This window comes from Mus caroli, unplaced genomic scaffold, assembly GCF_978045245.1.
Source record: "Mus caroli unplaced genomic scaffold, Mus_caroli_1 scaffold_1, whole genome shotgun sequence".
Classification (NCBI taxonomy): domain Eukaryota; kingdom Metazoa; phylum Chordata; class Mammalia; order Rodentia; family Muridae; genus Mus; species Mus caroli.
Window position 1 is genome coordinate 132,682,540 of NW_028227256.1, and position 12,023 is coordinate 132,694,562.

Consider the following 12,023-nt stretch of genomic DNA (forward strand, 5'->3'; position numbering starts at 1 on the left):
GAATGCTGGACCCTGGCTATGGCCTCTATACTGTAGGAGGGGTTTCCTCCTTGAGCCATATGAGCAGGGGTCATGTGGCAATGACTCCTATGGGCAGGGTCTCCAAGCAGGACCTGCTATTGAGTCACTGTTCCCCTTGGAGGACGCCATTTACTCCTCAACTCCCCATCTGTGGCTGGTCATGTTGCTGTGTGCCTGGGAGTAGACGTAGGATAGGTGTTCTAGACAGTGTTTCTCAAACTCAAGCTGCAAATGAACGCTCTGGAGGTTTCATGAAATATAGAGTCCGCATCAACCGGCCTGAGCCAGGTGGGCTGGATGAAGGCTTGAATATTCTGGCCAGTTTCCAGGCAGGGCTAATGCTGTTTGGGTTTGGAGGATCACGATTTAGGCAACAGAATTTCAGTTGAGCCTGCTTTTTTGAATGCACGTGCCTGCAGGGATGGGATGCCTGTTTCTTGGAGGCAAGACGGAAAGAGCTAGGGAAGAAGGACCAGCAAAGGCCCCAGACATTTCCAGGGTCGGAACTGTCTTACCCAAGCCATAATTCCATCCTGAATCCTATATAAAAGAGGTGTAAAGCCCCTCTCCACTCATTGAACAGTCATTGACTATGAATGACCACTGAGAGTCTAGCCTGAGTGTTGCATCTCACCCTCTACCACAGAGAAAAGGCTTACCCAGGCCTACTGCCCTTCCCAGTTGGTGGCCAGCGCTGCTTCTTCTTTCATAGAGACCCTTGAGCCCTCATTGTGAGAAGTTCCTGAGGGTGCTGTCAGGCCTGGAGTCATCCTTGGCTTTCACCTCGGATTTCCTTGGTTTTTCACTTTAGAGGGCTCCCAGACAAGTCAGAAGAGGAGAGGGCCACAGTGACCAAGAAACTGGAGCAGAAGTCCAAGGGTGAAGGCATCCCCACCACCGCCAAGGTGAGGGCTAGCATGGGGATGTTTGCAGGCTCGCTGGAGGGTCCCCTGACTCCTCATGTCACTCGGGGAAGGAAAGTGGAGACAACATCACCTTGCTTCTGTAGGAGGTAGAGCCAACGTCTAAGTCTCCTCCAGGGACTCCTGTGTGGAGAGGCATAGGCCCTTCAACCTGGGAGCCAGCCTTCCTTAGAATCCTGTGCAGAGCAGGGAGGCACCCCACCTGCCCACCCCCAATGTTCTACTAAGAGCTTGGCTTTCCACTCCTGCTAGCCCTGCCCTACATGGTTCAGCCTGGCCCCTGCTCACCACTGTGGAGGGTCAGGAAAGGGAGTCTGTGAGCCAGGAGTCCTAGGCTACAGAGAAGCTGCACCGCATAGCCTGAGTTCTCTTGTAGCGAGCTAAGGGAGCACACAGTGAGGACAGACTAAGACAGGCTAAAGCCTTGGCTTTGCCCAGTGCAGGCTTTGAGTTGTATACTCTGCGGGACCTGGCTTCTTATCTGTAAGACATAACAACTCCACCTCTACCCGCCTCTTGGGTCGTAGGGAACATTCAGAGAGCAGCTTAATGGCTCCACGGAGCATGCCCAGTAAGTTCGAGCATCAGTTTTTGCTTCCTCACCACCATCACTGTTCCTTCTACAGCTGAAAATTGATGAGTTTGAATCTAACGTCAATGAGGTGAAAGACCCCTACCCTTCGGCTGACTTCCCAGGTAAGTCTCCTGAGCCTGCGCTGGGGCACAGTGATGTTGAAGGGTCAGTGTGCGGGTGCTGAATTCTCTATGTGGGTCTCTCTGTGTGTCCCCTACATGGACCCTGAAGGCATCCCCTTTGCCTTGCAAAGAGCAACCTGCAAACCTGCCTCTCCCTGTGGTATACACAGCAACGATAATATTCCACACATGCTTCGATTTATTTGTATTGAGTTCCAGTCGTATGCTTCAGTAGTGAACACCCAGTTTTCAAAGAGCACGGGGCTGATGGACACATAAGACCTCCCTGCCCAGGAGGATGTATCCAGAGAAAGGCATTTTCACCCATAATGATGGGGGAACTCCCTCCTCCCTATCCTGTATCTCTGACAAAACCATGACTGCCAGACTGTCTGTCACTGTGTGAAAATCCACAAGGGCAGTGTGAGAAGGAGGGTGTATAAACCAGAGCTACAGACCACCTGCAAGCATCTCCTGAGTGCATGTGACCGCTGGTTGCCATGTGAACTGTACCCATCTGAACCAGGAGCACCTCAAATGGCAGATGCAGAGCCAGGCTGGGTTAGCCCCACATGGCCTGTCAGCTCCCTCACGGGTCCTTCTAAGCATTTTACTTCTTATTGTGGAATCAGCTGGCTAGCTTCAGTGTCTCTAAGCTCCTGATGGACTTTCTGGGCTTTGAATAGCGGTATTTGGCACACAGCAGGCCTTCCACAAATCAAATGGGTGAGGGCATGAAATGATTTTGCAAAGTGCAGCTTGGAGAGTAAGGCTGGCAAAATTTCTTCAATTACCTAGTGGGAATAAGTTCTGAGAACACTTCCTGTGGAGTTGTGTTGTCTAATGATTGTCTGCTCCTGGTGCTTGTGGCTGGCATGCAGGTGGGCACGTGACAGCTACGGGAAGTCTGATGTGAGTGGAAAGAGAAAGGGCTAGAGAGAAATGAGAACAGGAGGAACAGAGCATGTGCACTGGAGAGAGGCCTCACCAAGGCCACCAAATATATTTATATCTAACCTCTTTCCAAAAATAAGTCCGGGTGGCTGATGACAAACGTTCTGTGCAATCTGGGCCTAATGCACAGTCCTGTAATCCCAGCTCGCCTAGAGGCAGAGGCATGGGAATATAGGTCAGTGGCAGGGCACTTGTCTATTATACAGAAGACCTCAGGTTCAATAGCCAGTACTGAAGGAAAAGGAAAGGGGAGGGGAGGGGAGGGGAGGGGAGGGGAGGGGAGGGGAGGGGAAGGGGATGGGAAGGGGATGGGAAGGGGATGGGGAAGAAGGGGAAGGGGAAGGGGAAGAAGGGGAAGGGGAAGAAGGGGAAGGGGACGAAGGGGAAGGGGAAGGGAAGGGGAAGAAGGGGAGGGGAGGGGAGGGGAGGGGAGGGGAGGGGAGGGGAGGGGAGGGGAGGGGAGGGGAGGGGAGGGGAGGGGAGGGGAGGGAAGGGAAGGGAAGGGAAGGGAAGGGAAGGGAAGGGAAGGGAAGGGAAGGGAAGGGAAGGGAAGGGAAGGGAAGGGAAGGGAAGGGAAGGGAAGGGAAGGGAAGGGAAGGGAAGGGAAGGGAAGGGAAGAAGAAATGTGCAGCAAAACTATCAGCAAGCATAGACAAAGGGATGAAGAATTAGGAGAGCAACAGAGATACAAACACAAAAAATGAGCCCTCTCTGCAAGTAAACAGCCATGGCAGGCCAGGTAGGTGGATAGAAGTGTCATGTTAGGGAGGGAGCTGTTAGGATCAGAGAGGAGAGGAGATGGGCTTGAATTGGTTGAGGAATCCACAGGTACCTACCACAGAGACAGCAGACTCAGGCATTCTTCGCATCCCCGAGGGCTGTGGTCAGGCTGATGAGGTGGGGAGCAGGCATTGTCTGCAGAGGGACCCAAGCAGAGCTCAGCTGTAGGAATATGCTTGGAATATCTCTGCTCTCTGCTTCACCTCAGTGGTCACTCTCCTGGCCAAAGATCAAGAAATAATGGCAGCCAGGCAGTGGTGGCACATGCCTTTAATCCTAGTACTCAGGAGGCAGAGGCAGTTGAATCTCTGTGAGTTCCAGGTCAGCCAGCTCTATGCAGAGAAACCCTGGATTTGAAAAACAGAAAGAGGGAGAGAGAGAGAGAGAGAGAGAGAGAGAGAGAGAGAGAGAGAGAGAGAGAGAGAGAGAGAGAGAGAGAGAGAGAGAATGGGTATGCTCTGCTCATGCTAGAAATTCTTTAAAGATACTGCTTTTAGAACCCTAATCCAGGAAGAAAGCTCAAATTCTGTTTTCCCAAAACCCTTTTCTCCTTGGTCAATTTTATGAATCAGGAAAGAGAAACTAAGACAGGATAATGCTCCACAAGGCAGTGGCAGAACCAGGCCCAGAGACCGCATCTCTGTAGCAACCAACTACTGTTTAAGATGTCGTGAGTCTAACCCTGACACAGAAGATATAGCAACCACACTCCTTAACCTTGTTCAGATCCTACTCGCAGAAGGTTTGGGGGACTTCTGAGCCAGACTCTGCACTATGGACCAAAAGGGGATGGGCCAGGCTGTACCCTGCTAATACCCAGTGTCCCAAATTAGCCTTTGCTTAGCAGCTTCAGAGGCTCCTAGGAGGACTCTGAGCACAGAAACCAAGAGCCTGGCAAAGTTTGTGAAACCCCCTTATTTCTTTCTCTCTCCCCACAGGGGACGATGAGGAAGACGAGCCCGAGATCCCAGTGAGCCCCCGACCACGCCCTCTGGCCGAGCTGCAGCTGAAAGAGAAAGCAGTGCCCATCCCAGAGGCCAGCTCCTTCTTCATCTTCAGTCCCACCAACAAGTAGGTAGTGCTTTGGCAACCGGGAGAGTTGGTGAGGCTCTCAAAGACAGTGGCTTCCCCCCCCCCTGAAGAGATCTACTCTTGATCCTCCCCATCTTTGGTTACCATATGCACAGTTCATTCCTTTAGGTTATAGTTTTGCATTCAATCTAAAATGCTAGCAGTAAATTGGGGTAGAGCATCATGACGAGAGTTTGCCTAACATACATGAGGCACTGGTTTCAATGCCTGGCACATTACAAAATTAAGCTATCTTTAAGATGAATAAAATGGTAGGATTCTTGTGAGAAAGGATACCTTTAGGTTTTATCAGTTACTTGCACCTAAGAGGGACTGTAATTACCAGTTCCCTTCTAAGGGCAGTTTTAGGCAGGGCCAGGAGAGGTCTGGGGAAAGCTGGAGTTGTTATTAGCATTATAATCTTCAGCTCTGGAATAAACTGATTTCATGGAGTTTCTTCTGCTCCAGGGGAGGAGATTAGCATGTCCCACTCTTGGCTGGGGACTCCTCATAGTGGTGGGTATTGGTAGAGGGGACAGGTGAGGGAGGGGCTCAGTTGGGAGATGTGACTAAGACTAAAGGAACAAAGTGTCATGTGTGTCCATCCAGGGGACCGTGCAGCTGCAAGGTTATACTTACTCCTGGATGGTTGGGGACAGCAAGTGGATTCAGCATCCCTCTATAGGACAGAAGTTAGTGAGTAGTAAGGTCTGAACTTCCCGCATCTCTCAACTTCCATCCTCCCAACCTGTCCCACTAGGATCCGTGTCCTGTGTCACCGCATTGTCAATGCCACCTGGTTCACCAACTTCATCCTGCTCTTCATCCTGCTCAGCAGTGCCGCCCTGGCAGCTGAGGATCCCATCCGGGCGGACTCCATGAGGAATCAGGTGATGCAGCCCCTTCAGCTGTGTCAGCACCCACCCCACTCTGGGGCTCAAGTTCAGCAGCCATGGGCATCAGAGTTATATAAAGTTTCTGGAGAGGTGGGGCCTCCCGCTGCAGTTTCTGAACGGCACTACCATAGCAGAAGCAAGATAGGCCGGATTTGCCTGCCTGGCCTGAATCGTGATGGGGCTGGCAATTATAGTGGTCATAGCAGTAGCGTTGATCACAATGATAATATTAATGGTGGTGACGTTAGTGGTGGCAGTTATTGTCATGGCAATGGTAGCAATGGTGATGATCATAACGATGATGGAAGTAGTAGGTGTTGTTGATGATGGTAATATTGATGTGATGAGGTAGTGATGTTAATGGTAATGGTGGTGGTGATGGTGATGATGATGGTGATGGTAGTTATGGTAATGGTGGTGGTGATGGTGATGATGATGGTGATGGTAGTTATGGTAATGGTGGTGGTGATGGTGATGATGATGGTGATGGTAGTTATGGTAATGGTGGTGGTAGTAGTTGTGGTTGTCATGGCGATGGATGGTGACGATGGTGGTGATGATGGTTATGGTGACACCACTGCTTAGCCAGTTCTCTCACTGGTTGCCTCTCTACCTTGTCCCATCTCCAGATCCTCGAGTATTTTGATTATGTGTTCACTGCTGTTTTCACGGTGGAGATTGTCCTTAAGGTAAGTGAGGACTACAGGACTCGTAGCTCTGGATACGAAGCTTCTCTGCACGGAGTGGCTCCAATTTACACCCGGGGATTCACTTGGGGGCACTGTGAAGGAACGGGAGAAAGAAGATAGAGGTGAATATGGTAGGAAAGACTCCCCGGATCCAGGAGACTACACAGGGCTTCTGTTCCTGTGTAGGAGAGGATCCAAGCAAGGGAGCAGGTGGCTGGAAGGAAGGCTGGAAACAAGAAATATGACCCACTTGTAGCTGCCACCTCTCTGGAGAGCACAGGTCTTCTGCACAGAAGACACAATTAACCAAAAAGTGGCCCTGGGATTTGAGATTCACCCTTAGGATTTACTCCAAGAACCGAGTTCTTGTCCTCCTAGAGTTCTCAAAGAAGTAACCATTGGGGAGTGTCCCTGAGAGCGTTCAGTAGCATTGTATACAGGCTTTACTGCAGCTGCTGCGGTTTGTAAGCCTGTTGGCCACGTGCTATGAAGTCTAGGTGTTTGGAGACACAAGCTAGAGGTCTGGAAATGGCTTCTAACTGTGGGAAGGGGCTCTCAAGGCCACACCTTGCTCTGCCACAGGAAGGACAAATTGTTTTACAAATCAGGTTTTCCCAGCTTTTGAAAATCTGTTAAATCTGGGAATGTGGGTCCATTAATAGAGTTTTTGCCTAAGATGAATAAAGAGCTGGCTTGGTTTCCCTACACTGTATAAAAACGGGCCTGGTGGTGTATGCCTGTAATCTGTTCAGTTGAAAGGCAGGAAGATCAGAAGTTTAAGTTCATCGCGACCTACATAGTAAATAAAAGGGATCCTGGATTATCGACTAAGACAGGAAGCAAAGCTCTCTTATCTAAAGAAAGGATCGTGGCCCTGGTTTGGTGTTCCTGAGGTGGGCACACTGGGCTCAGGCTATCACAGTAGCGGGCTTTGAGGAGGGGGGGGCTCCATATCTGAGTGGAACCCAGAATCATGGCCCATTATCTCTTCTAATAGAAGAGGAGAGGGTGATGTATATAAGGACCAGAGCAGAGCAGAGGTGGGAGAGCTCCCTTTTCAGAGCTTCAGCCACTGACAGTGGAGCAGAGGGAGAAGGCAGCTTCTCCAAGGTCAAGGAGGAGTTCACAAGTGGAGTGTTAGCATTAGACCTTTAAATAAAGCTACACCAGCAACGTATTGAATGTGAGGCAGTGAATATAACTCCCTGGAGGACTTCTAGCCTGCCCCTTAGGAGGGAGGGGGCTTTCTACTCCTGGGAAGGTGGAGTGGAGGCACCTGAAATGCATCTGGAGAAAGGGACTCCTCCTCTGAGAGCAGAGACGGGCACAGGGGCTCCTGGAGTGCCCAGGGTTTGTCTGAAGCCAAGAACAGAGGGAGCACCCTTGAGCCTGGGGACTTGGGTAACATGACGTTCCTTGACACTCTCCCTAGCAGACTGAGATAAGAAGCCCTTCTCCAGGAGGGGTACGTCTGCTCCTCCAGCTGCTTGCTCCAGATGCTGTCTCTTTCCCCAGATGACCACCTATGGAGCCTTCCTGCACAAAGGCTCCTTCTGCCGCAACTACTTCAACATCCTGGACCTGCTGGTGGTGGCTGTGTCCCTCATCTCCATGGGCCTCGAGTAAGCAGTGTCCGGGCTCAGTTCCAGTGCGTGGGTTCTCTGTGCCTGTACCTCAGAGCAGGAGTCCTGGCCCTGTGGGTGGCTGAGCTCCTGGCTGAAACATGAGGGTGGCCAAGGGCCACCTTGGGTGGAACATCCTTGGGTGGTCCCCAGCTGGGCTAAAGGGCCAATGTTAAATGTTTAGAGCCTTATCTTGCAGACCAGGACAGGAGGCAAAGAGGAGAAGACAGCCAGGCCCCTGGAGTGAGGAATATAGGCTCAGCTGCAGGTCATTTCTAGTCTGACAGAAAAGACAGTCTATATCCACAGAGAAGTAAGCCAATGAGACCATTTGCAATGATCAGGGATCAGTTTTACCCATGGGTCAGGAAGATCACATGTGGAAAGCTCCAGGTAGGAGGTGACAAAGCCCCTGGCTGCAACCCTTTGGCGGGAGCACACCACTCTAGGCCCCACAGCTACTTGCTTCCCGCAGGTCCAGTGCCATCTCCGTGGTGAAGATCTTAAGGGTTCTGAGAGTGCTGAGACCACTCCGGGCCATAAACAGAGCCAAAGGGTTGAAGGTGAGAGAGGGCCCCTTTAGGGGAGGGACCAGCAGTCCTGACTCCAGGTCCTCAGTTCAGATGCTCATCTTGTGAGAACGAGGCAAGCCTGTCAGCTTTCCCCATGGGCCTAGTCCTCCTAGTAGGCGGAGTCTTGAATTCCCAGGGTTCCTTGGGCATGATGGTGGGTAGCGGTGGGGCAAGCCCAGTACCCATGGACCTGTCCCCGCCTCCCTAGCACGTGGTGCAGTGCGTGTTTGTTGCCATTCGCACCATCGGGAACATCGTGCTGGTCACCACGCTCCTGCAGTTCATGTTTGCGTGCATTGGAGTGCAGCTTTTCAAGGTGAGGCTCCGCCTGGCCAGCAGCCCTTCTCTCCCCACCAGGGCCAGCTCGAAGGCCTTTGACAAAAGCCAGCCAGTTCTCCTCAAACAAGACAACCCCAAACTGTGACAGCAACTGACCCTGGATCTACAGTTTCAAAAGGAGAAAATGACTGGTATTCTATTTGCTAGGTGATAACCTGTTGCTAGCCTCTGGTTCTCCGGCCACTTTTACCATTGTGTCTACTCTTACCCAGAGAGCCTGTAGTTAGCTTTTCTCTCACCAACTCGCCAACCTCCACCTACTCTGTCAGGTCTGCCTACAGCATCCCTTGTCCAGCCACCTCCTTTGCTGCAGCCTGGCACTGCAATCCAAGGTCCTGGCTGGGATGACTGGCATCATTCACACTTCCTAGGCAACTCTGCAGAGGCAATCTTCATTGCGAATTCACAGTTGGCCTTGTCCTACGGATGCTTCCCTGGGAGAACACAGCTATCAGTTTCTCTCTAGGAACCTCTTCCCACAGAATTGTAACTCCTCAAAGATGGAGTACCCTGAAGAAATAACAGAGCCCTGGAGGGAGGCAGGGCAGCTGGACCCCCTGACTGAGACATTTCTCTCTCTGGGCCTTCCAAGGAGCTAGACCAGAATTCACACATTTCAAACCTAAGTTAGTTGTAGGGTCACCCTGCATCTAACTCTTTGTTAGACAAAACCTTTCTCAGGTCCTCAGTATGAGGGAGATCGGGCTTTGTCAGGGATGTGCTGGACTTCTATCTAACTCTGAAGACAAATGAAGTTCTCAGAGCTCTACTGGGAGCATCTGTTTGTATAACTCCTGTTTCCTTAGCAGTCTTGGACTTCCCAGGGGCAGGAGAAGAACGGTGAGGGTGGGGCAAGCCTTTCCCCTTATACAGCCTGGGCTGTGATGGGAGGAGCCTCCATAGTCAAAGGAGCAGGGCTGGGTGTATTCAGGTCCAACCTTGGCCACTCCACAAATGCCCATCTAAGGCAGCAGCCAGGCTGGGTGGAGGCAGTTGGGATGAATGGATGATGATGGCCTTGTCTTAAGGGTATATAAGAGAGGAGAGGTCTCCTCCCTCCCTCCAGACAGCCCACCCTTCTCCTTCCCACCAAGTACCCACAGAGCCTGTTTACCTTACTCTATCTCCATGTCTCTGTGTCTTCTTTGCTGTCCTGGATGCAGGGAAAGTTCTACAGCTGCAATGACTTATCCAAGATGACTGAAGAGGAGTGCAGGTACCCCAGGCTTTGCCAGCAGAGGGATAGGGAAGGCTCCTATGAGGAGCACGTGACCTTCGGGGTGGGGAGCCTTCAGTAGGAGGGGGAGGGGATTCCTGGCAGCATCCTTCATTTCTGCTCTAGAAAGGGGCCGCCAGTTCTCTGGCACACTCACTACCCAGGGCCCAGGGGATATGGGTGGAGTTGATGTATCCCAGCCACACGGTGGAGTGACTGGGCCTCTCTGCGTCAGGGGCTACTACTACATATACAAGGATGGAGACCCCACGCAGATAGAGCTGCGTCCCCGCCAGTGGATACACAATGACTTCCACTTTGACAATGTACTCTCCGCTATGATGTCACTCTTCACGGTCTCCACCTTCGAGGGTTGGCCCCAGTGAGTAAGATTGGGGTCTGTGTCCAGCATGGGCACAGTGAGGATGGTGCCCAGGAACCAGCAGCCCCCAGGGTACCATGCCAGTCTGTGGCAGTGCTCAACAAACCCACAGACTCATGACTCTCCTAAGTGAGCCTGACCAAAGGACTCTGACAAAGTGAGCCCAATCTCTCCCACAAATGCATGTCTCCCGACCCACAGTGGACATCCCGTTCATTGCCTCCCACTCCTGGTCACCCCTCCCACAATCCTTTCTCCCCATCCCTCATCCCCTTCTCCTCTAAGCAGGTGGGGGCTCCCTAGGTATCCTCCAACCCTAGCACATCAAATTTCTGCAGGGCTAAATGCATCCTTTCCCACTGAGGACAGACAGGGCAGTCTAGCTAGAAGAACATATTCCATGGACAGGCAACAGCTTTTGGGATAATCCCTGCTCCAGTTATTTGGGATCCACATAAAGACCAAACTGCACATCTGCAACCTATGTGCAGAGAGGTGTAGCAGAGTCTTAATGGTTGACTGTGGTAAAAGAGATGCCCCTGGAAAGGCAGGGCCATGGCAGGGTGGGTTCTAACCTTCTCTAGATGAGTTCTGCCTTCTCTCCCATTACTTGGCTGCCTATCCTTTCCTCTCTGACCACCCAAGGCTACTGTACAAGGCCATAGACTCAAATGAGGAGGACACGGGCCCTGTCTACAACAACCGAGTGGAGATGGCCATCTTCTTCATTATCTACATCATCCTCATCGCCTTCTTCATGATGAACATCTTTGTGGGCTTTGTCATCGTTACCTTCCAGGAACAGGGAGAAACTGAGTATAAGAACTGTGAGCTAGACAAGAACCAGGTACTGAGCCACCTGCTAGAGATGGAAAACTGAGGCCCACAGGCCTGAGAAGAGAGCCTCCATTGAGGTCCAGTCCTAGCCTATGTTTCCCATTTATCTCCAACCTGAAGCAGTCCACACTGGTACTGACTTATCCTGTTTTTTTTTTGTGTGTCCTAGCGCCAATGCGTACAGTATGCCCTGAAGGCTCGCCCACTGAGGTGTTACATCCCCAAAAATCCATACCAGTATCAGGTGTGGTATGTCGTCACTTCCTCCTACTTCGAATATCTGATGTTTGCTCTCATCATGCTCAATACTATCTGCCTGGGCATGCAGGTAAGGAGACAGGAGACTGGCCATAGTAAGACCTAGGACCTGGGCAAGGCAGGGACAGAGAGAAGTCCCCAGTTCACCCCAGTAGGTATCTCTAGAACACCTGCTGCATGCCAGCTGCAGGACACAGAAGTGAGCTAACCCCAGCCTCCTCGTCCCTTATGGCTTATTTGTTAAGAAGCTAATTCAAGCCTCCAAAGAGGTGGGATGGCAGTTCTTCAAACAGGACACGGCTCCTGCAGGAGAGGAAGACCTGCGGGAAGCAGAACACATGTTCTGTTTTCCCTTCACTGTTGCAAATCTGAATGGCTGGAATGTCCCTCTTAGGAGAGGAGCAACCTCTCATAGGTCATATCATAGCTGTCAGCATTGCTACCATGCTTTAATTAAACCCTATATAATACAACGTCACAGCTAGGAACCCCCTCTCCTAGGAGCATAAGACATATTCAATATACGTTAGTTGCTTTTCTCGTAACTGTGACCAAACACCTTATGTGAAACATTTAAGGAAGGAGCAGTTTATTTTGGCTCATGGTTGGAAAGGATACAATGCAGTCTGTCATGGTGAGGAAAGGCTCAATGGCGGACTGCTATATGGTGATGGGGACACGTGCCAGCTGCTTCCATCTCAGCAGGACAGGAAACAGAGACAGGGTGGGAAGCATGGCTTAGCTATAAACCTCAAGGTCTACCCCAA

At 51.4% G+C, this 12,023-nt stretch overlaps 1 protein-coding gene across 3 annotated transcripts in view; it reads left to right on the forward strand.

Moving 5' to 3' along the window:
- Cacna1s (calcium voltage-gated channel subunit alpha1 S) overlaps positions 1–12,023 on the forward strand; it is a 66,059-nt gene that overhangs the window by 33,594 nt on the left and 20,442 nt on the right. For all 3 annotated transcript variants that reach the window (XM_085841423.1, XM_085841419.1, XM_085841427.1), the window contains exons 15-26: positions 833–926; positions 1,571–1,640; positions 4,313–4,445; positions 5,206–5,335; positions 5,971–6,030; positions 7,546–7,652; positions 8,128–8,215; positions 8,433–8,540; positions 9,727–9,779; positions 10,015–10,161; positions 10,807–11,008; positions 11,168–11,326. In XM_085841423.1, coding sequence (XP_085697549.1) covers positions 833–926; positions 1,571–1,640; positions 4,313–4,445; positions 5,206–5,335; positions 5,971–6,030; positions 7,546–7,652; positions 8,128–8,215; positions 8,433–8,540; positions 9,727–9,779; positions 10,015–10,161; positions 10,807–11,008; positions 11,168–11,326 — 1,351 coding nt within the window. The remainder of the gene's footprint in view (positions 1–832; positions 927–1,570; positions 1,641–4,312; positions 4,446–5,205; positions 5,336–5,970; positions 6,031–7,545; positions 7,653–8,127; positions 8,216–8,432; positions 8,541–9,726; positions 9,780–10,014; positions 10,162–10,806; positions 11,009–11,167; positions 11,327–12,023) is intronic.